We start from the raw sequence: 24,630 nt of genomic DNA, 5'->3' as shown, positions 1-24,630 counted from the left end.
GTCTCTGGAGAATGGGGGAAGCCATATTCGCATTCCCAGAGGCCTGAGGGAAGCCTCCAGACTCTGGGGAAGGCAAAAACGCCCCCCTCAGAAGTTTTGGTAGGCCATGCCCACCATGGCCACACCCTCCCAGCAACTGGGCAGAGAACCACTTGTTGGGATTTTTGAATCCCACCCCTGGATATGTCTACCATATTCTCCAGGGATCATAAACTTGATTTAAGGGAAAATCAAAATCAAATTGTTCACTTTACAACTAGCAGAGTCTGTTGTCTTTGCTAGAGGTACTTCTTTCCCATCTTTGAGATAGTTACCTTCTGAGGAATCTCCTATATGCTGACACAAACCCCTCTCTGATTCCCCTGCATTTCTGTCTCGGCATTTCTGTCTCTCTGCGTCTCTCTCTCTCCCTCTCTCCCATGCCCCTCACTCTCTCTCTCTCTCTCTCTCTCTCCCTCCCCCACATCTTTTGGACTGGTGGGGAAGTTGTAAAACAGTGGTCAAGGATAAAGAATGAGTATCAGTATGAAGACATCAAGAAGCAGGAAAAAGATACACCGTTCAAATGATTACTCTTCGTTTCATTTTCAAGAGGACATATGACAGCATCGTCCTGATTTTTCAAAAGTGTACAATTGCAAATGTAAGCTGAGGAAGCTTCTTGGATGAGAAGTGAAACTTCTTCAAAGAACAACAAGAAATTTTAAAAAAGCAGCTTTGGGACAACCATGACCTGAATGACTGTGAATCTACTTTAAAATATTTGCAAATGAAAATGTTTGCTGAAATATTCTGGTTATTCCTGAGACACAAATTTAAATATCAGTTCTTAAGAAATGCAACGAAAACCCAGAAGGGGTGCAAACCTGAATTTTGAACACAACTGTCACGACCAAGTCAAAACTGGATGGTGTTTTAGGAAGGATCATTCAATGAACAGCTCTTAATCCAAGTGAAGAGTTTATACTTCTTAAAAGAGTTTGGTGCAACTCAATGCAAACTGTTGCATTGAATTGATGCAAACTGTTGCAGTTTTATTTTCTTGAAGAGGTAAACCCAACAGGAATAAATCTTTTCTTTAAAGGGGCTGTTCCCTCCCACCAGAATAAATAGTGTCCATTCAAAATTAAGTGCTGGCGATAACACGATTATTTATTTTAAATACAGCATTTGCTCAATCAAATTTGCCTCTGGGATGACGATACTGGCCTATCTCAAAGGGCTATTTTGGAAGGACTTCAAATATGAGAAGCTACTGAAATATTTCAATTACACAAAGGCCGCAAGGTATTATTTAAGAAGTCCAAGGAAAGCTGTGGGCCAATTTTGGTTGTGGTTTGCAGGGAACACAGCTGGGTCCATCCGCCCCCCCCCGCCAGCCAGCTGTTTAGCCAGCTGCCCAGCAGAAAACAGGATGTAGGTTTCCTGCTGTTGTGGGAAGTGAGACTCTATAATCCTGAAGGATTTCAGGAAGGAAACCTTTTCAGCCGCTTCCCAGCAACTCTGCAAAATATTTCTAGTTTCCTGCAGTCCAGGTTATAGGAAAAGGGAAGAACCAGCTTATTCGTTGTGGCCTGTCAGTTGCAGACCCCTCCAGCAACCGAATCAGGTGAGGAGGTGGTGTGGGAGTCAGGATCAGCTTCAAGGCAACCTGAGAGCTCCAAGGGGAAGGGGGAATGGAGCTGGCACAGAGAGAGAGACAGACAGAGGTGGAGCTTGGGCTGTCAGTCGTCCCTCAGATGGAGAGCCAACAGCCCCAGGTCTGGAGGTAGCTGATGTGGAAGAGGAGGAACAGCTGGGTCCAGTGCCTGAAACACAGATGCGCAGAAGGAGAGGAGAGGAGAGCAGTGGAAATCTATGGGCCGGTCCTTGGGAAAAAAGAGCCACCGCTGCGAGTGAAGCCCCACCCTAGCTCTGAGGGTTAAAGGAAGGGGGCAGAGATGAAAAGATGTGGCAAACAACTATTTATCTCCCTGCCGGAAAGACTTGTCAGCCTGTAGTGAGAAAGAATTTTTTTGCCGGGGCTGCTGGCACTCTAATAACGGAATCATTAACTACAGAGGGTTTGTCGTGTTTGGGGAACTGGGTCCGAACATGATTATTCCCTTCATGCAGGGAAGTGTCTTAAGATTCACAATTAGAACACCGTGTTGCAGTTCTGGGCAGCACAATACAAAAAAAAGAAGTTAAGGCTCTAGAACCATGATGGTGAACCTATGGCACGCATGCCACAAGTGGCACACAGAGCCATTTGTGCTGGCACGCAAGCCTCAGGCAAACTTACCTCACGGCACATGCGCATGCCTCACAGCTGATTTTTTTCCCCCAGTTGGTTTGAGGCCTTTTTTGGCCTCCCAGAGGCTTGGAAAAAGCCTCTGCAAGTCTTCTCAGGCGAATTATAGGCCCGTTTCGTCACTTTCTGTAATAGCGGAAGTGATGAAATGGGCCTATTATTCGTCCTGCAAAGCCTGCAGAAGCTTTTTTCAAGCCTCTGGGAGGCCGAAAAAGCTTCAAACCAACCAGGGGAAAAAATCAGCTGTGCGGGCAGTGCAGGTAAGGGGATGTGGTGTGGATTGCGCATGGATGCTCAGGGGCGTGGGAAGGGGACGTGTGTGTTATGATATGTACAGAATAATCCTTGAGTAACAAGGATATGCACATGGAAACGTTTATGAGAAAAGTTATGAATAATTATTCAGCCACACACAGATACACTAAATTGAGTTAAAGTTTACTTTAAGAAATAGACAGTCCAGGTCATATACATTTTACAGTCCAAAGAATATCCAATTATAAAGTCTTCTTACCGGTTGCCTTTGTCATTTACAGTAAACAAAGATATCTAAGTATAAGCACAACAGAGAACATTAGATAGTAACAGAATGTCAGAGATGCAGAATGTCAGAGAGAGCAACCCATGATCTCTAGCTCCCTCTTATGGCAATTTGCAATATTATCAAGCAATCGGAATCAATTTGTCTTAAAGCTACAAACATACATTCCTAACAGCATGCATTGCATTCTAGGTGCTGGCATGCGAGTGTGGGTGTGCTGGTGTGCTCGCAATTTTTGGCACAGGAGCCCCAAAAAGGTTAACCACCACTGCTCTAGAAAGTGTCCAGAGAAGAACAATAAAGATGATTAGGGGTCTGGAAGCTAAACCACAAGTATGTCTAGCCTAGCGAAGGGAAGGCAACCATTTGACAGAGATAACATAAGGTCTCCTGCCTTGAACAGGGAGTCGGACTAGAAGATCTTGGCCTTTTCAAGATACATACAAAACCTCAACTCTCTGAAAGCATGTTGGCTGGGGAATTCTGGGAGTTGAAGTCCACTCTATAAAGCCTTAGTAAGACCACAGAGCACTGCATCCAGTTTTGGTCACATTATAAAAAAAGATGTTGAGACTCTAGAAAAAGTTCAGAAAAGAGCAACCAGAATGATTAGGGGACTGGAAACTAAAACATATGAAGAACGGTTGCAGGAACTAGGCACAGCTAGTCTAGTGAAGAGAAGGACTAGGGGAGACGTTATTACTATTTATTTATTTGTCAATCGCTAACAAGATAATAGATATAAGTATAAACATGAGTAAGAATACAGGAAATAGGTACAAATAAATGGGAACAATTGGAATTTGAGGGGCTGCCACAGAGAGCAAGGGGTCAAGCTATTTTCTAAAGCGCCTGTAGGCCAGACAAGGAATAATGGATGGAAACTGAACAAGGAGAGATTCAACCTGGAAATAAGGAGAAACTTTCTGACAATGAGAACCATCAACCAATGGAACAGAAGTTGCCTTCGGAAGTTGTGGGAGCGCCATCACTTGAGACTTTCAAGAAGAGATTAGACTGCCATTTGTCAGAAATGGTGTAGGGTCTCCCGCTTGGGTTGGGGGTTGGACTAGATGACCTACAAGGTCCCTTCCAATTCTGATTATCAGTTATCTATCCATAAACGGCGATCTTGATTTACACGAAAGAGGGAGAGGGGGTGGTTTTCATTTTCAAAAGCTAAAATCTCATTACATACAATCAAATTAATTAAAGAGGTTTTTTTTCTACAACCAAGGTAAAAATCCTTTTGTATATCCTTTCTTTATAAATTCTACCCCTAACCCCACTTCCACTGTGAGACTAAATTTTTATTGGATAATCCACTTTACATTCTTCTCCAATTGACCAGTATGGCTTTGAAAATTCATTTACATTATTATTATTTTTTTAAAAAAGACAAATTCTGTAACAGAATCCACGAGATTCATTAGCAACAGTGTGCATAGCAATTACTGCTACATTTTAGAGCATATCTTGATTTTAATCAACTTCTGAATATTATTACTGCATGCTATTTGACTGAACAGTTTGGAATGTGATGACAAAGGAGTTCAGAGGCCTTTGTTCATATTATATCAGATCACATTAGCACTGCAAGGAGTCTTTGCCAGGAGCAACGCAAAGAACCAACAAGAAAAAATGTATTTACCAAGAACAAAGAATAAAACACAGAGAGTGACTCGTGATCAACGGGAACTGTTAGATCAGATGTAGGCAACTTTCTGGAAAGTGAGTCAAGGACTCTCTAACACTAAGGCTATGCTGAAAAATTCTGTACTTTTTCTGCCTCCACTTGATAAAAAGAAAATGAGCTTTCAAATGAGAAGGGAATTTGGGAGTCCTTACGGGTGAAGTGTGGGTTCCTTATATTTATTTAGAAGTGAAGTGTCAGGCTCAAAGAATCAAGACCATTACGGCAATTCAAAGATTAGTATAGGTTCTCCTGCTTGAGCAAAGGGCTGGACTAGAAGACCTCCAAGGTCCCTTCCAGCTCTATTCTATTCTATTCTATTCTATTCTATTCTATTCTATTCTATTCTATTCTATTCTATTCTGTTCTGTTCTGTTCTGTTCTGTTCTGTGCCGTGCCGTGCCGTGCCGTGCCGTGCTGTGCTATGCTATTCTATTCTTTCATTCTCCTATTCTATTCTGTTCTGTTCTATTCTATTCATAATTCTATTTTGATAGTTCAAGGCCATACCCAAGAATCTGGTCAACTAAAATTCAATATTAAATTGGCACCAGATAAGAGTCAACGGAATTCAGGAGGGATTGGACTTGGAGCTCTTGTGGGAACGCAATGATTCTAAGCTGGTGATGCACTTCACTCCATCCCCAGCTCTTCCTGCTCTTCTCTTACATGAAATGACCAATGCATCACTAGGTGGACAGGGGAAGTCCCTCTTATGGGACTTCTCAGAATTGGAAGTGTAGATCCCAGGGACCCTCCAAAAACATGCACTAGGAATTACCTTGCTCCACCTTTATTGGTAAAATAAGCTTTAAAAATACACTTACTGAGAATATTTTTAGAAAGTCATTCTAAGAACAAATCAGAGAAACAGGAGCTTCTTTGATGGAGGAAAGAAACTTCAGGATCTCTTGTTGCTAATTGTAACAAATACACATGTATGAATATACAGAGATGCCCTTGTCTTGCTTTCTTTTCTCCATGTGGAAATGGATCATATCTGTACTATTGAATCTCATTCATTGGGCTTTGTTCTCCAAAAAGGTTGGCATTCTCAGCTTCACCAGACTAAGGGAGTTGTCAAGTCAAATAGTCAAGTCAAGTAAGTTTACTAGTAAAAGACCAGAGCCCTGAACAAATTAGAAACACTCAAGGAATGTCCAGTTAAAAAATCTGGAATAAAGTAATAAATAACAGATAAAATCTACATTAAAATTACAATTTGTCCTCCAATCTGTCAATTATTGGTAACTTGGACTTCAACTTCCAGAATTTGGGGATTCTGGGCAATGAAGTCCATACCTCTGATGTGTGTCCAGGTCGGGAAAGAAATATCTGCTGGGTCTGCTTTTAGGCAAGACACAAATTAGAAACACGTCTTGCCTTGCTGTTGTGATTCACTGGCAGCAGGTGTGGATGGCTGAGGTCTCAGAGAGTGAGGACTCAGATGAGGGGCCTGCGTGTGATGCAGGGATGGGCCAGGACCATCAGGGAGTGGAGTGCTGCCTTTGCGGATTGTGGAGGCTGGCAGCAGTGAGGAAGAGGACCCCGAGGAGCCTGTGCCCAGTGCGTGTACACACAGGGCTGCTTGAAGGAAAGAGCAGCTGCAGCAGCATGGGTGACTCGGGAGTAAGGCTGGAAGGTAATGGCCCCTCCCTTAAGAGATAAAAGCCAGCTGAGAAACCGGAGTTCTTTGCAGGAAGCAAAGAAGTTTTTGCACTCAAGCCTCATTGACGTTCGGAATATCTCGGTTGGTGTTTGGAGACACTTTGCGTTTGAAATCTTTCTTAGTAACTTTATCTAGTATTCTTGGCAGCCTTGCACCACCTTGGCAAGGCTCGTTCCTATCAGAGACAATGAGTTTGAAACAGCCTTTGAACCGGGAAGGAACGGAATTCGTCAAGAATCATTAAAAGGTTTTCCTGTTACCTCTGTTTCATATTTGTTTGGGTCAGGACATTTACATCTTCAAATATATAACTGTACTTTGCAAGGAAAAACAGCAATTCAACAACCAATGGCAATTTTTAAAATTTAAACCGGTTCAGATTCCAGTAACAACACAAATGCCTGATTCTAAGTTTATGGATTAATTTAGGGCAATTCTAAGATTTTGCATCAATTTAGATGGGAATTCTGGAACCTCAAGTGCAAGTTGCCATGTTCAAGTTACCAAGTTTGAAAAACACTGATTGAGGGATTGTGTGTTGATGTGTTTACCATGGTGAATTGCACCACCATTTACCCAAGTGTTCTGGGTTTGCATGCACACTGAACCATAAAATAATCACGTGGGTTCTGTTTGCATAACATGGCTAGTTTGTGGCTCAGTTAGGCATGCCAAAACCAGCTCCAGAAGGCCAACAGATTTCTTTCATCTTATTCGGGTACTTTATTAAACCAATTCTTTATGTCACAATGAATCCCAGATTGGACGCAAGATAGCGCAGCCTGAGAGCCAGTCTCATCTAGTCTGAAGGCACTAGGCTAGAAAATCAGAGTCTGTGAGTTCAAGTTCTGCTTTAGCCATGAATGCCATGTGGGTGACCTTGGGCCAATCCCTCTCTCTAACCCCAACCCACCTCACAGGGTTGTTGTTCTGGGGAAAATAAGTAGAGAAAGGTGTATATTAGATATGTTCACTGCCTTGAGTTATTTATCAAAAGAATAAAGAGGGAATACAAATAAAATAAATTCTACACTAAGCACGTCTCACAGTAGAGGGAGCTTCGAGACAGCTTTTCCAAACAAAAGGATGCCAGAGAGGAAAACTGTCTCCTTGCCAAAGCAAAGAGCCACACTGCAAAACCTTGAGCCAGGCTTTTAGCATCTGCAGCCCTGACGTACCTCCGCTGGCAGCGATATCGCACAGGCAGATTTTTTTTTGGAAGGGTGGTTTGCTGTAACCTTGGTTACATAACATTTTTGACCGTTGCTAAGAAACCTGGAGTAGGAAGAGGCCCTGATGTGGCAAGGAATCAAGCAATTCCGTTACCATCAAGGGTTTCTGAAGATGGTACTGTAGTAATAATAATCCAAGAATGCCTCAAGTGACAATTCACAATCCTCAGTAATCCTGATTATTTATTAATCAGGAAGACGTTTGCACTGTTCATCCCCATCAGCTGATATCTTCCATTAAACAGGCCAGAGATTCTGTTCCTGGAATATAGTACCTGATAGCTTGAGGTATCAGCAGTGTCCTTCCTGAAAGCTCTTTTGCAAAGAGTTGCACAAATACTACCAAATGCAGATAACCTCCTGGCTCGTAACTTTCATGCCAGAATTGGCAAATATGTCAGCAACTCTGTTAAGAAGGTGCAGATTAGTCCGGAGGATAAATGGCTGCTGAGTACTTTGTCCATGATGGACAAAATACTAAAACAAACAAGGAGTTTCCTTACGGAATTTGCTATCTGATATCAAGGAAGAACAGCTCATGTCCTAAAAGTTTTTTCCCTTAATTACACAAGAGACAGTTAAACTATAAATCACAATCAGTTAAAAAAAAAAAAACGGCCCTTCAAATGTAACACCTGCCTAGTTTTCAAAACCCATTGCTTAAATGACCACGTTCTATTTAAAGATCTCTAGTTTGTAAGGAAGACATTGATTTAAGGGAGATGGAATTCTCTTTTGCTCTGAAATTTGGTTTGGGTTGCCAGGAGACAACCAAAGAGGAAGGCTAAAAAATTAAGGACCAAGCAGAGTCGTCTGTTTCGTGAAAGGCAGGACGTGATCCAACCAAAGGCATACAAAAAGAGTAGGAAGGAATGCACCCTCGTCTACAGAAATGATTTTTTTTCTTTTTTGGTTTGGTGACATTTAGCAAACTGAGTGCAATATGAATTCTAACAAGGATCTGCACGGAAAGAACAGAAAGGACTTTGCTAAAATGGATCCATCCCGATTCAAGCTTGCAATCTTGCAAGGATCTTTCTGTAAGAGCCCAAGATGCCGCAGTTAGCACTTCATTTTAGCAGCTGTGGGAAGTGCTGGTTGTGCAAAGTTTCTGTGACATTGGGAGCACCGGCTTGCATTTTGCTCCTCTGGAAAGAGATCCTGGTGTAAATTACAAATAGTGGAGATTCTTTGGGTGCTACTTTATGTCGATTAAGGAACTATGTTGCTTTTCGGTGTTTTCTTCTCAAGGCAACAGTGCCGGAGAGTTAGAAACAGGGGTTTGCTTCCTGTCACTTTGTTTTGAAAGTTAGATCCTGCCCAACCTTTTGCCACTATTGCAAAATCTTCTACTACATCTGAATCCAATTTTATATATTTATTTGGAAGATTTAAATGAATATCGAGAACCTTAACCCCAAGCTTAAGCGAAAACTCACACGGTGAAAGATACATTCTTAAACAATTTGTGTCTTAAATTAATTCCTTTCTTCCTCCAACAATTAAATGTGGCTTCTTTTGATAATAGACTCCTCTGAACACAGACAGCTTCTAATGAAGCCTAAAACGGGAGAAATTTAGAGATATACAGGTACCATGTTTTTCCTAAAAAACAACTCACCCCCCCCAAAAGAAGGCCCAGCACTGTTTTGTGTGCATGTGTTAAAATGAAACCCTATCCCCAAAATTTGGCCCTAGTTAAGCACATGTTCAGCTGGTCCCTGGCGTTTTCTCACATCGCTTGCAATGTGTGCAACACGAGGTGAGAGGGTGAGGGGGGGGAAGGACAGAGGGGAAGTTGCCCCACTCACCCCTATCCACTGGGCTGCTTCATGGCCGAAAGGAGCAACCCATGCGCCTCGCGCACCCTTGCCCACCTGTAATGGTCACGGCCAAGAAAACTGCTTGGATAAATCTAGACTTGAGGGCATTCTTACTTTTTAAAGGTGGTGATGAAAGCGCATGAGAAATGGCCTTTCAACAGAAGATTACCTTGCACAATATTATTCATACTAAATGCTTGGTAATTTATTGCCCGTTAAATATTTCTCCTGCCTCCTATGAAAGAAACAGAGGAACTTATCTATAATGGCTCCAAGGTTTTAAGCGAAGATCTGGAAGTTTAGAAAAGGAGACCACAAGGAAACAGGACCTCCATCAAAGTCACCCTTAAGGCTAGCATGGAGCAGTGGTGGGATTCAAATTTTTTTACTACCAGTTCTGGTGGGCATGGCTTGGTGGACGTGGCAGGGGAAGGATATTACAAAATCCCCATTCCCTCCCCATAGCACTGACCTGTTTTCCAGCTCCATTCTCCTGGGCAGGGCAACAAAAGAAGACCCAGCCAATCAGCTGGGACTCAATGGGAGGCAGAGAAGAGATGGGGACAGAGCCAGTCAGAGGTGGGATTTGCTGGTTCTCTGAACTACTCAAGATTTCCGCTACTGGTTCTCTAGAACTGGTCAGAACCGGCTGAATACCACCTCTGGCATGGAGACATCCAAAGCTCTTTTAATGTTTCCAGCAACTGCTGCTTCACATTTCACATGCTGAGTGGTGTGGTGGAGCCTGTGAGATTGATCTTTGGTAGGGGCAGATATTTGTTTCTGGGCACAATGAGAATTTATCTGCTGAATAAAATTCCACATTGGCAACGGGAAGAGCATCTGGCCAGTAAACACTCTGCTCCATTCCGCATTGGCAACAAGAAGGGCATCCAGCCAGTAAACACTCTGCTCCAGACTCCTCCCCGCAAGGGATTATGGGGTCATGAAAAGGAGATGATGTGTCCAGAATGTCATGCTGGAACAAAACCAGCATCATTCGCATTTAAGTTTTATGTCAACTAAACATCATATCGGAGCTAGCTTGGTAGAATGCTGTGTTTTCTCAACCTTGGCAGCTTGAAGATGTGTGAACGTCCAGAATTCTGCGAGTTGAAGTCCACACATCTTCAAACTGTCAAGGCTGAGGAAGTATAATGGTTACAGGCCCTGGTCTAGAACTCAAGAGACCACAGGTTTCTCAGGTCTAAAAAGAAGCCAGTGGAAACCACTTCTGAAAAATATTGCCAAGAAAAATGTTGCAAGGGTTTGTTCATCCGGAGTCAAGACTAACCCACGGGATAACAACAACAACAATGTACAATTACCCTCCAGTCATGTGTTTAACACACTCCCCTTTTCCTCGCGTTTAATTTGACAACAACTCTAGGGCAGAGATCTCCTAACTTGGCAAACTTTAAGACTTGTGGACTTCAACTCCCAGAATTCTCGACTCAAAATTCTAGACCTAGAAAATCTAGAACTACGCCTTCAGTCTGATCTAAGTATAGCATATAAAATCATACACTGCAATGTCCTACCGGTCAAGGAATACTTCAGCTTCAACCATAACAACACTAGAGCAAACAATAGATACAAACTCAAGGTTAATGACACCAAACTTGATTGCAGGAAATACGACTTCAGCAACAGAGTGGTCAATGTCTGGAATACTCTACCTGACTCTGTGGTTTCTTCCCCAAACCCCAAAAACTTTAACCTTAGACTGTCTACTATTGACCTCACCCCTTTCCTAAGAGGTCTGTAGGGGGCGTGCATAAGCGCACCAACGTGCCTACCGTCCCTGTCCTATTGTTTCTTTTCTTTTTTATTTTTCTTATCTGTATCCATGTATTCATAACTATGTTTTTACTTATATCGATTACCTTGTAAGCAATTGACAAATAAAAATAAATAAAATAAATAAATAAAATAAAATAATTCCTCAGCCAGCTTTGCACAAGTCTTAAAGATGCACAAGTCTTAAAAGTTTGCCAAGTTTGGAGACCTCTGCTCTAGGGATGAGACCCAAGGCTTTCGGGAACCAAATTGTGTACTTTTGTTTTGTAGCTGAAGATGCCAGCACAGGGCTGACGCTTCCCTGTAATAAAATTAAGAAAAAAAATAAGCTTCCCTGTAATACAATTAAGAAAAAATTAAGCCTCTGCTGAGTCTCCAAGGTGGAAAGAAACAGTTGGGTCAAGATGACTCAATCAAGATGACTCAGAAAGACAGCTGTCAACATGCGTCAGAGGATAGCAAGGTGACATGTCATTGTGTGTGTATAGAGGGCTTCTGTTTTCCACATTGTGGACAAAAATGCCAGAAATGAGTCTTTGGAGACTCTTGGAGCAGGAGGCCTTGCAGGGTCCTAAAGACTCATTTCTGGAGGAGTTTGGGGGAGAGAAAGAAAGACTTTGGCTGCTTTCCTTGCGTGCAGCCAAAAGCAGAAGAAAGAAAGAAGCAGAAAGAAGCAGCCCGGTGGCCAGGCGAGGCCTGTGTGGCTAGTGGGGCAACTTCCCCCACTTCGTCCTTTCCCCTTTCCTCTCACTACCTCGTGTTGTTCGCAATGCAAGCGACGCAAGCCTTGTGTTCCTGCACAGCCTGGATTAGTTGCTTTGGGGGTGACATTTCTCTGTGGACCACCAAAATTTTCTTGCGACCACTGCAAACACCACTCCCCTTTCGCTCCAGAGGTGGTATGCAGCAAGTTCTGACCGGTTCTGGAGCACTGGTAGCAGAAATTTTGAGTAGTTTCGAGAACTGGGAAATCCCACCTCTGACTGTAGATTTTACAGTATCCTTTCCCTGCCACGCCCACCAAGCCACGCCCACAGAACCGGTAGTAAAAAAAATTGAATCCCATCGCTGGTTTGCTCCCTATTTATATCCTGTATAATGGCTTGCCCTGCCAGTGTTGATGGGAATATGGTTTGATTCCTTGATTAAGATTCTCCTTGACTGCTTAGCTGGTGTTAATTTCTGCTTCTATGGGTGTTGGTTTTTGGAAAATATTTATTCTGGTCTTTCTTTTTCCTTCTTTGGTTGTTTATTGTCTCTTCTGAATGGCATGCAAATGTAGCTTATTTCTATGTGTCCATGAATGTATATCGATACAATATGCATTTACATCACGAGATGCAACACAACAGGCATCTATATCAACAAAGATCTGCAGTCAGTTCAAATACAAAAATAAAGTTTCAAGCATATAGGCCAGGAGTCTCCAATCCTGGCAACTTTAAGACTTGTGGACTTCAACTCCCAGAGTTCCTCAGCCAGCTATGTTTTCAAATTGCCAAGGTTGGAGACCTCTGATATAGGCCATCCATAATTAAAATGCCATAGAAACCATAAACTGGAGAGTGCGGAAGCTTAGCGCTTATTAGAAGCTTGTAGGATCCCAAGTCAAATTTCAAGGGTTAAAGTCCACAAGACTCTTTCCAGAAAAATAAACAGCACTGAACTTCCTTGATCTGTAATTTCTTCCAAAAAGCCCCTACCAGAGTCTATATTCTCTGTTTATGGAGACACGAGTAATAATGCCCCAGAATACATGAAATAAATGCAAAAAAGTGTCACAAAACGAATAAGAGCCGAACAATTTACAATCACCGAGTTGGCAAAGGGTGCTAAAGAACATTTGTGGACTGAGAAAGCTGCCCTGGGCAATTTGAATAACATAATTTTTAAGTCCCAGAGACCTCTGTAGGGGTTTTCCCCCAGGTATCCAACAGTTAAATTTGCAGCAAACAGTTAATTTTGCAGCTGGGGCTCCCGTTTGGAGCAGGAATCCAAAGCCCAGTGTAACAGGGCAAACTAAACTCAGTCCAGATCACAGGTCTCCAAACTTGGCAACTTTTAAGACTTGTAGACTTCAACTCCCAGAATTCCCCAGCCAACTGAAGACTTCTGGGAGTTGAAGTCCACAAGTCTTAAAGTTGCCAAGTTTGGAGACCCCTGGGCCCAGATGTACAAGATGTAGCAAGTATTGAACTCCAAACGTCACAAAATACGCAAGCCCAAAGATAGCAGCTTTTGCCTGGCAAGCTGCATAAAACCGAGCCCACCGTTTCCAAAATGCTCCTACAGAAGCTGGCTAGTTAGCACAACCAACCAACCACAGCTAAGCCAACCATGGTTAGGCGTGATGCAGGAGGCCAACGCCAACCTCACAGATGAAAACTTACCCCACCCCCGCGCGCAAGATGCCCTTGGAGGATAAAAGAAAGCCCCACCCCACCCAGTGCCTAACTATTATCAATTACTACCCAGAGCGCTTGGCAGTTTTTATGAGCTTTGATTCGGGCTGCCAGCTGTGCCTATCAAAGCCTCGTTTTTGCCATAATAGGAATAAATCCCCCTCTTGCCAAACTTTCTTCCCGCAAGGGCGAGCGGGGGAGGGGGAGGATGCGGAGGGATGGGGTGAGGTGGGGGCTGCCCTCCCTCTCCTCCCCCCACCAAGCCCCCTGCCCCTCCCCTACTTACCCAGGGACCCTCTCCAACCTGGCGCGGGGGGTCTGCTCAGCCTGAGCCCCAGGAGCAGAAGGGGGGCGCGGCTCGGGCCGGCTCTGGAGTCCCCCCATGATCTCCCCAGGGACCAGCGCAGCCCAAGGACTGTGGGGGGCTAGGCTGGGACGGGCCACTCGCTTCCCTCCCGCTCCGGCTCCCGGAGGACTTCGCGCGCCCAGCTCCGGGAGGGGAGGGCCAGGCAAGCGCCGAGAGGGCGAAGTTCGGCCCCCGAGCTCAGCTTAAGGAGCAGCCCGGCCGGGAGAGGAAGTTGGCAAAGCGGAGGACACCAACTTTCTTTTCTTTGCTTTGCTTTTGTTTTGACCCAGCTCTTTGCAAGAAGGCCGGAATGGGGGAGGATTCTCCGTGGCCTTTTGCAGACGGTAAAGGACAGGTTGGGTGCATGCATGTTGGAAGGGGCGCTGAGGGGCGGCCGGTGCACCCGGAGCTATAATTCACAAGGGCCCGGGTGATGCAGGCACCGGCTCTGCTAAAGCCTCGTCACTGAACGCCAACCTGTCCAACCGGTGGAGGAAGTTGACTCGGGCTTGGCAGGAGCCTTGAGAAGCCCAGAAGGAGGCTGGCACCTGTAGAAGTGGGCAGCTCCAAGGCAGGTGTATAGAGATTCTCAATCCTACAGGTCACGGTTGTCCCAAAGGTGCTTTTTCACTAGGCGACCGGACTTTCTGGTGTTTTTTTTTTTTTTGAAGAGGTATCCCTTCTCATCCCAGAAGCTTCTTCAGTTCTGACTGGGTGGTGAGGAATGGAAGGATTTATATTCCTTGCAGACAGCTGGTCGTTTGCATCCTTTTAGAGGTTCGTTGAGGCCATTTGGAGGTTTAGCTGTGTCCTCAGGGTCACCTGAGTGGTGCAAATGGTTCCTGTAATCTGCAATTTTTTCCTCTGGAAATCCGTTCCTACTCCCACGCCATTCCCAGGGTGTTCATCCCAAATTGCATAGCTAAAAGTCAGGATGCAAATGACCAACTGTCTGCGAAGAGTACAAATCCTGCCATTCCCCACCATCCAGTCAGAGCTGAAGAAGCTTCTGGGATGAGAAGCAAAACGTCTTCAAAAACCAAAAAAACCCAGAAAGTCCAGTTGCCTCGTGAAAAAACATCTTTGGGACAACGATGACCTGGGTGACTGAGAATCTCCTCCGATATCCAGCTGTGGGCTTTGTTGTCCCTTGTCTGACCAGTCCCTAGGCAGCATCTCCGCCCAGCCTCCTAAGATCCTCCACTGCCATCACAGCAGGACCATTTCCCTTGGCAGGGAAGATGGGAGCAGCAGGCAACCTCAAGGGATCGCCGGATCTGACTGGCCATATAAAGGGAGAATTGGACCCGATCCACTGGAGATCTTTTCAACAAAGTTCAGACTATATCTGGTATCAAAAGCCAGGTGTAAAGAGTAAGGGAGATGATCGTGACATCAATAAATAAACAAACAAACTGAAATATTCTTGCAATCCTGGAAAGCAAGATAGTGCCAGCTGAGACAGGCAAGATATTTTATTATAGCATCCCAAACATCTATTCTTGAAATCCATTTTTTTCTTCTTCCTTATATATTGAAAGAAAGTTTTTTTGTGATTATTTTTGGCATTGGCTGCAAGCTGTAATTCATTCTGAGCCTTGGCTTTCCTGACTTCATCCTTATAGATTCGGGCTATTTGCTGGCAAGACCTTTAAAGTCTTTTCCAGCCCTACGGTTCTTTGAGACTGAATCTTAGCTCTGCTTCTAATGGGAATATAAGAGGGCAAGGATTTAAAGCACAGTCAGCCTTGCAAGATTCAATTACTATAAACTAGAATTTCTTAAAGTAGGGATCACCTACTTTAAAATTATTTGCCAGCCTATGTTGGCAAATAATACAATACTAAAATCCTCTCAAACAATCGCAAGAAGCAGTAGCAGCAGCGAGTGCATCAATTATCATTTTTAACAGTCTCCATAATTTTTAAGAGTGGGAAGGAATTCACAAGAGAAAAAAAGTGTTAAGAAACACTACTAAGGCTCAGAATGAATTACAACTTGGCAACAAATGCCAAAAATTATCGCAAAATAGTGCAGCGTAGTTGTGCCGTCCAGACAGTTTAGAGTTAATGGGATTTGGGATAGTTAGTTAGGAATTGAGAGCTGCCCGCTAAAAGGAATGCATCATGGTAAATGTAGTTAAGGTATCCTGGGAAATGTAGTCCATGTCTTGTGGTCACATCTGTAACCCTGATTGGTCACTGAGTTGACCCTTGTTGGGTTGGGGGAGGCTCCCTCACTCTTGCCTGAATCCATTACCACGCAGCCGCTTCAATCATCATGGGGATGAGAGTTTATTATCTTTCTACACCATAATGCAGATATGCAAAGGATTGGACATTAAGAAGAACCTTGTCAGTAGTTCTGGTTTTCTGGTGGAGGTGATCAGAGCGTCTACACAGTCAGTGAAATAACAACACCACCACACCACAGTATTTACACAGCCAAGCTTTGGCTGGTATTCTTTCAACAGAGACTTGTGAAGGTTTAAATTGTTTTATTTCTATTCTGTGTAAGGCACCAAAGAGTCATTTTCAGGGTTGGGCTTCAAAAATTATAGCAAAGGGTTCTCTGCCTGGTTGCTGGGGGGGCGTGGCCATGGAGGGCGTGGCCTAGTTGGCCTCCTGCACCACGGCGGGGGGGGGGGGAGGCATTTTGCCTTCTCCCGGCTCCGGAGGCTCTCTGGAAGCCAGAAATAGGCCCAAACTTCTGGGAGGCCCATTTTTTGCCCTTTCTGAGTATCCACGCATGCCCTGCACTTACCTGCATCCAAAACGGGCCCTGTGGGGACTCCTGGGCGGGGTAGGGTGGGTGGGGCCAGCCAGGAGTGGGATTTGGGAATCTTAGCTAGGGGCTCTCCGAATCCCTGCAAACCCGTAGCATCTCACCCCTGCTCATTTTGATCGCTATCCGTTTAGAAACATGTCAAGTGAAATATGTGGTAATATATCCATCATATTCTGCAAGTTCTTGTACAGCTTTGTAAGATCTGGGGTATCACAAACGCTCCTCATGAGGGCAGTAGTGTCTTTATGATGAGAGTTTGATCCTGTTATCTGCAAAGCTCAGAGGCCAGGAATTTGTGTGGAGTTCACAGTATCTATCCGAGCCATTCCCATGAGACCTTTGGTGCCCTGCTTTCACGGAACTTTATCACCTTCGCCAAGGCCTAGCTAGATAATGTTGCTGAGCTAATGTTGAAGTCATTGTTTTGATTTTGTATTTGCATTTTCTTAATAAATACTGCTACCCGGGGCTCTCGGGGCTGGCAGTTGCTCAGACGCCTTCTCTGCGTCTCCCATCATTTTTCATTGCCAGTCCACCACAAGTGGTGACCCCGACGTGATAGTTTGGAAGGCTATATCGTTTTGGCGTGATAGCTTGAAAGCTACACGCTTCCCGCATCCTATACTCATCGTCGCGGACGCCGACTGGGCCCTCATCTTCTTCGCTGGACGGAGACAGATTCTTTTCGTGAGTATGGGGAAGGTCTCTCAAAGCTCAGACAAAGCACCTTAGAGAAATGAGAGAGATCGCTGGGAATAGTTTTAAGTTTGGAGTTCATAGTAGAGGACATGAAGTAGGAAAGAAAGAAATTGAGGACTTATTACAGTATGTTTGGAAACATATTCCGTGTTATCCAGAGGAGGTAGTATTAAAGTAGAGCGCTGGAGAAAGATAGGGAAATTTTTGCACGAGGAGCCTCGTGCCCCTTCTTCAATTTTGTTAACCTGGAGGGTGGTTATGGATGCATTAGCTACGCATGAACAACCGCTCCTATCACCCCCAAGAAGGTTTGCCGCCTTACAATGCGGGTACGTTGCCACCGACAGCACCTCCAGATAAATCCAGAGGGCTGTCAGGCACTGAAAATACTTTGTCAGAAGAGAAGAGTTTGCCTTTAAGAGTTCAAGTAGATGCAGTTACTGCAGCTATTCAAGAAGCAACAGATAGAGGGGAATTATCAGGAGATGATTTGGTAGATTTTGGAGTGGAGATTCAACTTAATCCAGTAGAAATTGGTGTGGACGTTGCTTTAAATCAACAGAGAGATAGAATGCCTGAGGAGGGTTCGTTTCTTCTCCCACAGTTAAATTTACAAGCCGTACGGGCCCTCCCTGACGGCGAAGGTGGTGAGAAGACCTTTACTAACATCAAACAAGGAAACAATGAACCCTATGAAAATTTCATTAGCAGATTGAAAGTGGCTATTGAAAGGCAAATTGACAATCAATTTGCCCGAATGAATTGCTTTTGAAGTTAGCAGTAGATCAGGCTAACGCAGATTGCCAAAAGGTGGGGAGTCAGACTTTTAACATGGAGACTTTAGTTCTGGCTCTCCAGGCAGGAAATGCTAAAAAAGAAACTTTTTTTAATTGTGGGAAGCCTGGACATTTTAAAGCGCAATGTCGGGCTCCTGGGGGTCAAAGTCAGCAAAAAAAGAGATCAATGGGACAGGGTGTGACCTAAATCAGTAAATCAGCCTATATCAGATGCTCCTACAGTTTTTACTGATGGAGGAGAAAATTTTTTTTTTTGGTGCTTGTGTTTGGAAAGATAAATCTGGAATTTGGCATACAAAAGTGACATCAGAGCAGAAGTCTGCCCAACAGGCAGAACTTGCTGCTGTGGTTTTGGCTTTTCAAAATTTTCAAAATCAGGATTTTAATCTAATAGTGGATTCTTTGTATGTATATAATTTGTTACCCTTTGTAGCAGGTTCTTATTTGTCTCCTGGAATATCACCTAATATTCTACGTTTGCTTTTGTTGTTGCAAGAATGTTTGGAGCAGCGTATGAATGTGTGTTTTATTGCTCATATCCGTAGTCATAGTAATTTACCTGGAATTTTATCACAAGGCAATGCCAAAGCTGACAGTGCTGTAACTTCAGTTCTCACTGTCCAGCCATGGGACAGCCATAGTTATTTTCATCAAAATGCTAAAGCGTTGGCACATCAATTCAAGCTTACTGCTGCAGAAGCTGCTGCCATAATTCAACAATGTCCAACTTGTTCAAAGCAAGGCACGGCTATTCCTATGGGAGTCAACCCAGGGGTTGAAACCCTCAATGATTTGGCAAATGGATGTTACTCAGTATCCATCATTTGCACCTTGGAAGTATATACATGTGACTGTGGATACTTATTCAGGATTTCTAATGGCTACTCCTCAAAGAAGTGAAGCGGTTAAACATGTCATCAATCATTGCATTAAGACATTTTCAGTCGCTGGTAGGTACGCCTCAAACTTTAAAAACAGACAATGGTGCGCTTATCGAGCACAGTCTTTGATCAGTTTTGCAAACAGTGGTCCGTGGAACATAAATTTGGAATTCCATACAATTCCACAGGACAAGCTATTGTGGAGCGTTATAATGGCACGCTCAAGAACATGTTAGCTAAATTAAATAAAAAGGAGGAAGCTCCTGGGGCTTCCGCAATTCAAGATCATTTAAATCTTGCTTTGTATACTTTAAATTTTTAAATTTGTCTGGTAACCCCCCTGAGCGCGCCAGCAGGCATTTTTCTTCCCTTCTACAGATGCAGTGAGGCCTCGAGTGTTGGTGCGATTCCTTCCGGATCCGGCATGGGTTCCCGCTGAGCTGATTACGTGGGGACGTGGTTATGCAGCAGTAGAACATCTTGGTCAAATTCGTTGGGTTCCTGGTCGGCATGTATCCGGCCTGATCATTCACAAGCGCTTCGCAGGTGCCAGTGAGGATGTTCCTGATTCTCAGGATGGCGTTCCTGTGGTTCCTGATTCCGTTCCTGATGTTCCTGATTCTCAGGATGGTGTTTCCGTGGTTCCTGATTCTCTTGATGCCGGCAGTCCAGGCGTGGCGCTGTGAAAGCTGGGAAAAGATGACTGCTTATCTGAGATTATCAACTTGTATGCAGCAGGTTCCTTTGGGGAATCGGACTAAATTAATCTGCAAACAGCGGCATCTTTTGATTTTTCCAGCATATTGGTCCTGGCATAAGGGTCAAGACATTCTTTACCGGGACCTGATAAGGATATTATATCTTCAGCCTGTGCTACAACTCTGATCCTGTTTAATGTTTCTGTTTCAGACTATGGACAATATTGGTGTCAATTGGAGTTGCCTAAGTTACTTTACACAACTTCTTTTTCCATTCGCCTTATGCCTCCACGGACTCTAATGCGGAGGCGGAGAGCTGCCATTATCTCAAAAACTAGAGACCTTGGTGATAATTTATGGAAAGAAAATTCTACATCAAGGACGCTCGGATTGCAGCAAAGAGTTTAAATGTAACTAATTGTTAGCTTTGTATGCATGTACCCACCTTTTGGAATAGCTATGAACTATAGAGATATTCATATTTTAAATAATTTTACTGTTGCTATGTTTTATGATACTGTTGAGAATATTAAGATGTTAAATGAAGAAGTGTCTGAAATTCGCAAGTTACTTTATGCTTTAGATATAATGTTAGAGTTTGTGCTTTAATTCATTTACATTGTTGTGTTTTTATACATAATTATGAGCCTAACATTACAAGAACTGTTCATGATATGGAAGACCGCATAGCTGAACACGAAGCAGGAAAAGATGGCTTCAATAAGTCACTTTGGGCTTTGCTATGGGATTGGCTTCCTGACAGCTCATGGTTACGTTTATTGCTTCAATTAGTTGTAATAATTGTTATTACACTTATTATGTTATGTTGCTGTATTCAATGTATTCCTAATCTATTTCAAATGTGTGCCTCAGCCTTAAGTGTACGAAACCAAGTTTGCGAGGAACTGTGTATTTTGCCACTGAAACACCCCCTATCTTTGAATAAATAAAAAAGGAGGGAATGTGGTAATATATCCATCATATTCTGCAAGTTCTTGTACAGCTTTGTAAGATCTGGGGTATCACAAACGCTCCTCATGAGGGCAGTAGTGTCTTTATGATGAGAGTTTGATCCTGTTATCTGCAAAGCTCAGAGGCCAGGAATTTGTGTGGGAGTTCACAGTATCTATCCGAGCCATTCCCATGAGACCTTTGGTGCCCTGCTTTCTCACGGGAACTTTATCACCTTCGCCAAGGCCTAGCTAGATAATGTTGCTGAGCTAATGTTGAAGTCATTGTTTTGATTTTGTATTTGCATTTTCTTAATAAATACTGCTACCCGGGGCTCTCGGGGCTGGCAGTTGCTCAGACGTCTTCTCTGCGTCTCCCATCATTTTTCAATTGCCAGTCCACCACAAAATAAAACTCCTGGATTTTAAAAAGAAGCAGCTACTATTCTTACTTTACTATAACTCTGAAATTGTTCCATTTTTTAATAAAGGAGAATATTTACAGTTCAGGGTTAAAATGAGGGCTGTCCATGGCGTTCTCTGAGCTTGCTTGTTTTCTTGCACCCAAGCTAGGTAACATCATCAGTGCTAGCTGGGTTACCTAGTTTGCAAGAAAACAAGCAAGTTCCAGAGAGCGCCAAGGACACCCCTCTTTTCAACCCTGAGCTACAAACATTCTGCTTTATTTTCTGAACAGCCGCCTCTCACGACTCTTCTAAAGCCTAAAATACAAGTACCTGGCTAAACAGCAAATAACTGAAAAGCTGGCGGAGGCATTTCATATCATTCCTCCTTCAGATATCCTCCTGCAGGGGAACAGCCCAAGTCACGTGAGAACCTGACAGCATCCCGGGATGCCATTGTATTCTCGCTCGCTCTTTCCAGGAAGTGCTTTCTTGATCTTTTGAATAACAAGGAGTTCTGCCAAGTGGCAGGAACTCATTTGCCCTCCTCCCCTCTTGCAACAAATCAGCTCTCTCGACTTTAAAGAGAAGCCCATGGACCTGACCGCTGATTCTTTTTCATCTTGAAAGATTCATAGTAAAACAGTAGTGGAAAAATTGCTATGGAAAGCACTGGGTGCTCTGGGGAAGCGTATTATAGAAGCGACTGAATTAGTCTATTTTCTGAGTGTGCTCCAAACAGAATTAGGGTTTGCCTAATGCGCTGCATGACAATAAAATTAGCCAAGGTTACAGGTAACCATGTGTGTCTTTTTGCTAATTATTCAATGACTAGATCTTCAAATAATCTTAAGTAACATGGAGAGAGAGAGAGAGGGAGGGAGGGAAGGAGGGAGAGAGATACAGAAACAGAGAGAGAGACAGAGACACAGAGAGAGGGAGAGGGAAAGAGAGAGAGATGGAAAGAGAGAGAAAGAGAGGGAAGGAGGGAGAGAGAAAGAGATGGAAGGAGAGAGATTGTATGTGTGTATCTGAGAAAAATAAACTAACTGGGTTTATCCATCTGTTTTAACCATCCTGCTAAGCTTGGTTTGATTACAACAAACCATAATTAGCTGGGTTCACACTGCACATCGAGCCATAAATCAGAAGTGGACAATCTTTAGTGTCGGAAAGCCACACGTGACATTTTTAGGAGCACAAATGTTGCAATAGATCTTCACATATACGAAGAAGGCAAGGGTCTTCTGTTCATTTTCTGTCCCTGAGCATTTTAATTGGAGGTTTTTAAGAAGCGATTGGACAGCCACTGGTGTGAGATGGTATAGGGTCTCCCACTTGATCAGGGGGTGGATTAGAAGACCTCTAAGGTACCTTCCCAACACTGTTATTCTGTTAACTGGAAATCACACGGTGTATGCCACACAATCAAGCCCCCTTTCGTTAATTTAGCACCCTTATAACGTTAAAGCTTGTAAATTGAGGCAAAACTCACTTAACAAAGGTTTCACTTAGCAAAAAGAAATTTTGGCTCAATTGTGGTCTTTAAGTCCAGGATTACCTTTCGCTTACCTCCTCTCTAAAAGCCAGAGAGATCCAGGTGTAAAGGTACTGGACTAGGAGTGGGGAGGCCTTAATCGTATGTATTTATTTGTATCCTGTCTCTATCATTTTTACAAATAACTCATATTCAGTGCATGTTAAATGCCTATAGAGCAGTAGTGGCTAACCTTTTTGGGCTCCCGTGTCAAAAACTGCTCACGCATTAGCACGCGCGCACTTGCGTGCAAGCACCCAGAATGCAATGCTCCCCTCCATCCCCTGAGCATTCACGCACAATCCCCCCACCCTCTTACCTGAATTGCGCCTCACAGCTGATTTTTTGGGCTGGTTTGAGGCCTTTTTTGGCCTCCAGAAGCTTGGAAAAAGCCTCTGCAGGCTTTGCAGGCTGAATAATATGCCCGTTTCGTCACTTCCAGTATTACAGGAAGTGACGAAACGGGCCTATTCGTCCTGAAAAGCCTTGCAGAGGCTTTTTCCAAGCCTCTGGGAGGCCAAAAAAGGCCTCAAACCAGCAGAAAAATCAGCTGTGAGGTACGCGCATGCGCAGTGAGGTAAGTTTGCCTGCAGCTCGCATGCCGGCACAAATGGCTCTGCGGGCCACTTGTGGCACGCGTGCCACAGGTTTACCATCACGGCTATAGAGATTCTCAATCCTCTAGTCATGGTTATCCCCAAAGTGCTTTTCAAAAGGCAACTGGACTTTCTTGGGTTTTTTGTTCCCCTTGAAAACATTTCGCTTCTCATCCAAGAAGCTTCTTCAGTTCTGACTGAAACTGAAGAAGCGGTTGGATGAGAAGCAAAACATATTTAAGGGAAAAAATCAAGAAAGTCCAGTTGCCTTTTGAAGAGTATCTTTGGGATATCCAACACATCTTCCTCCTCCTATTTTTTTCCCACAACAACAACCCTCTGAAATGAGTTGGACTGAGAGAGAGAGAGACCTAGCCAGCTTCCATGGGTAAGGCAGGATTAGAACTCACACTCTCTTGTTTTCTAGCCTGGTGCTCTAACCACTAGGCCAAATTCTCTACAAAAGGCCATCTATAGCCTAACAATCAATAAATAAATATACTTTTCATACGGTATACTTTTTTAAATGAACTTTTGGATACTGTATATTTTTAATAAACAATCCACTGTATACTTTTTAATAAATATATGTGTATATATTTGGCACTATATACTTTTTCTCTCAAGACACAGCCTTTTATTGCCAAACGGCACTGGAAACCTAGGCAGAACTGAACTTGTTTTTTCTGGGGGGGAAGAATACAGATTTTTAGCGGGTTTTCACTCAGCTGTGAATTACTTCTCCTATCTCTATTTGCGGAATCACAAACACTCAGAAAAATGAGCTGAATTTCCACACAACAATTCCCTGGTTGCAAAGGCAGATCTAGGATATATCAGGGCAACCCCTTTCACACAAAGCTTTCTCTCTCTGTCTCTCTCTCTCTCTCTCTCTCTCTCTCTCTCTCTCTCTCACACACACACACCACACACACACACACACACACACACACACACTTTTGAAAACTACTGAGCCACCTAAGGGACAGATATCCTAGCTTACCTTCCTCCTTGTGTTGTTCTGGGGCTACCTCAATTCTTCTCTTGGGTCTTTCTTCTCCTTAAGTCCTTCTTGCACATTCTCGGGGCATTTCAAGTCCTGCCATCCTGCAGCCCAGCCTGTCGGCGAAGAAGCAGATGGAAATGATTTAGCCACAAAGCCAAAAAACTGGAAAGTTCCAGTTTCCCCCAAACTGGAAAATGAAACTCGGAGCCTTCCGTTGCTCTCCTGCCTCAGGGCAGCCTTTCCGGATAGTCCTCGGAGTCTGACTAAGTTAGACTTACGTTGTTTCTGGAAAGGACCCTTGGCAATTCTTGATCACATTTTCTGAGAGCCTCCCCAGAGCCAACCCAAAACCATGACTAAGGCTGAGAGAAATCCCTCCAGCTAGGGGAAACTGTGAAACGTACCGTTAACTGCTTTAATGTCACCGTTTAACCTTATCCCCATCTTGTTGTTAGAAGTCTTTATTGATTCGTCCT

The 24,630-nt window shown here is 43.7% G+C and overlaps 1 protein-coding gene across 4 annotated transcripts in view; it reads right to left on the bottom strand.

Annotated features, from left to right (window-relative positions):
- The window catches only part of TACC1 (transforming acidic coiled-coil containing protein 1), a 91,136-nt gene extending 77,190 nt beyond the window's left edge, over positions 1–13,946 (bottom strand). For all 4 annotated transcript variants that reach the window (XM_087938654.1, XM_087938657.1, XM_026714940.2 and 1 more), the window contains exon 1: positions 13,740–13,946. In XM_087938654.1, the coding sequence (XP_087794780.1) occupies positions 13,740–13,837 (98 nt within the window). In that variant the 5' untranslated portion in view covers positions 13,838–13,946. The remainder of the gene's footprint in view (positions 1–13,739) is intronic.
- Between the last annotated feature and the right edge of the window lie 10,684 nt (positions 13,947–24,630).

The sequence above is a fragment of the Pseudonaja textilis genome, chromosome 9, assembly GCF_049901715.1.
Source record: "Pseudonaja textilis isolate UNSWEBS1 chromosome 9, rPseTex1.2, whole genome shotgun sequence".
NCBI classification, from domain to species: domain Eukaryota; kingdom Metazoa; phylum Chordata; class Lepidosauria; order Squamata; family Elapidae; genus Pseudonaja; species Pseudonaja textilis.
This window is presented reverse-complemented; position numbering and strand designations above follow the sequence as displayed.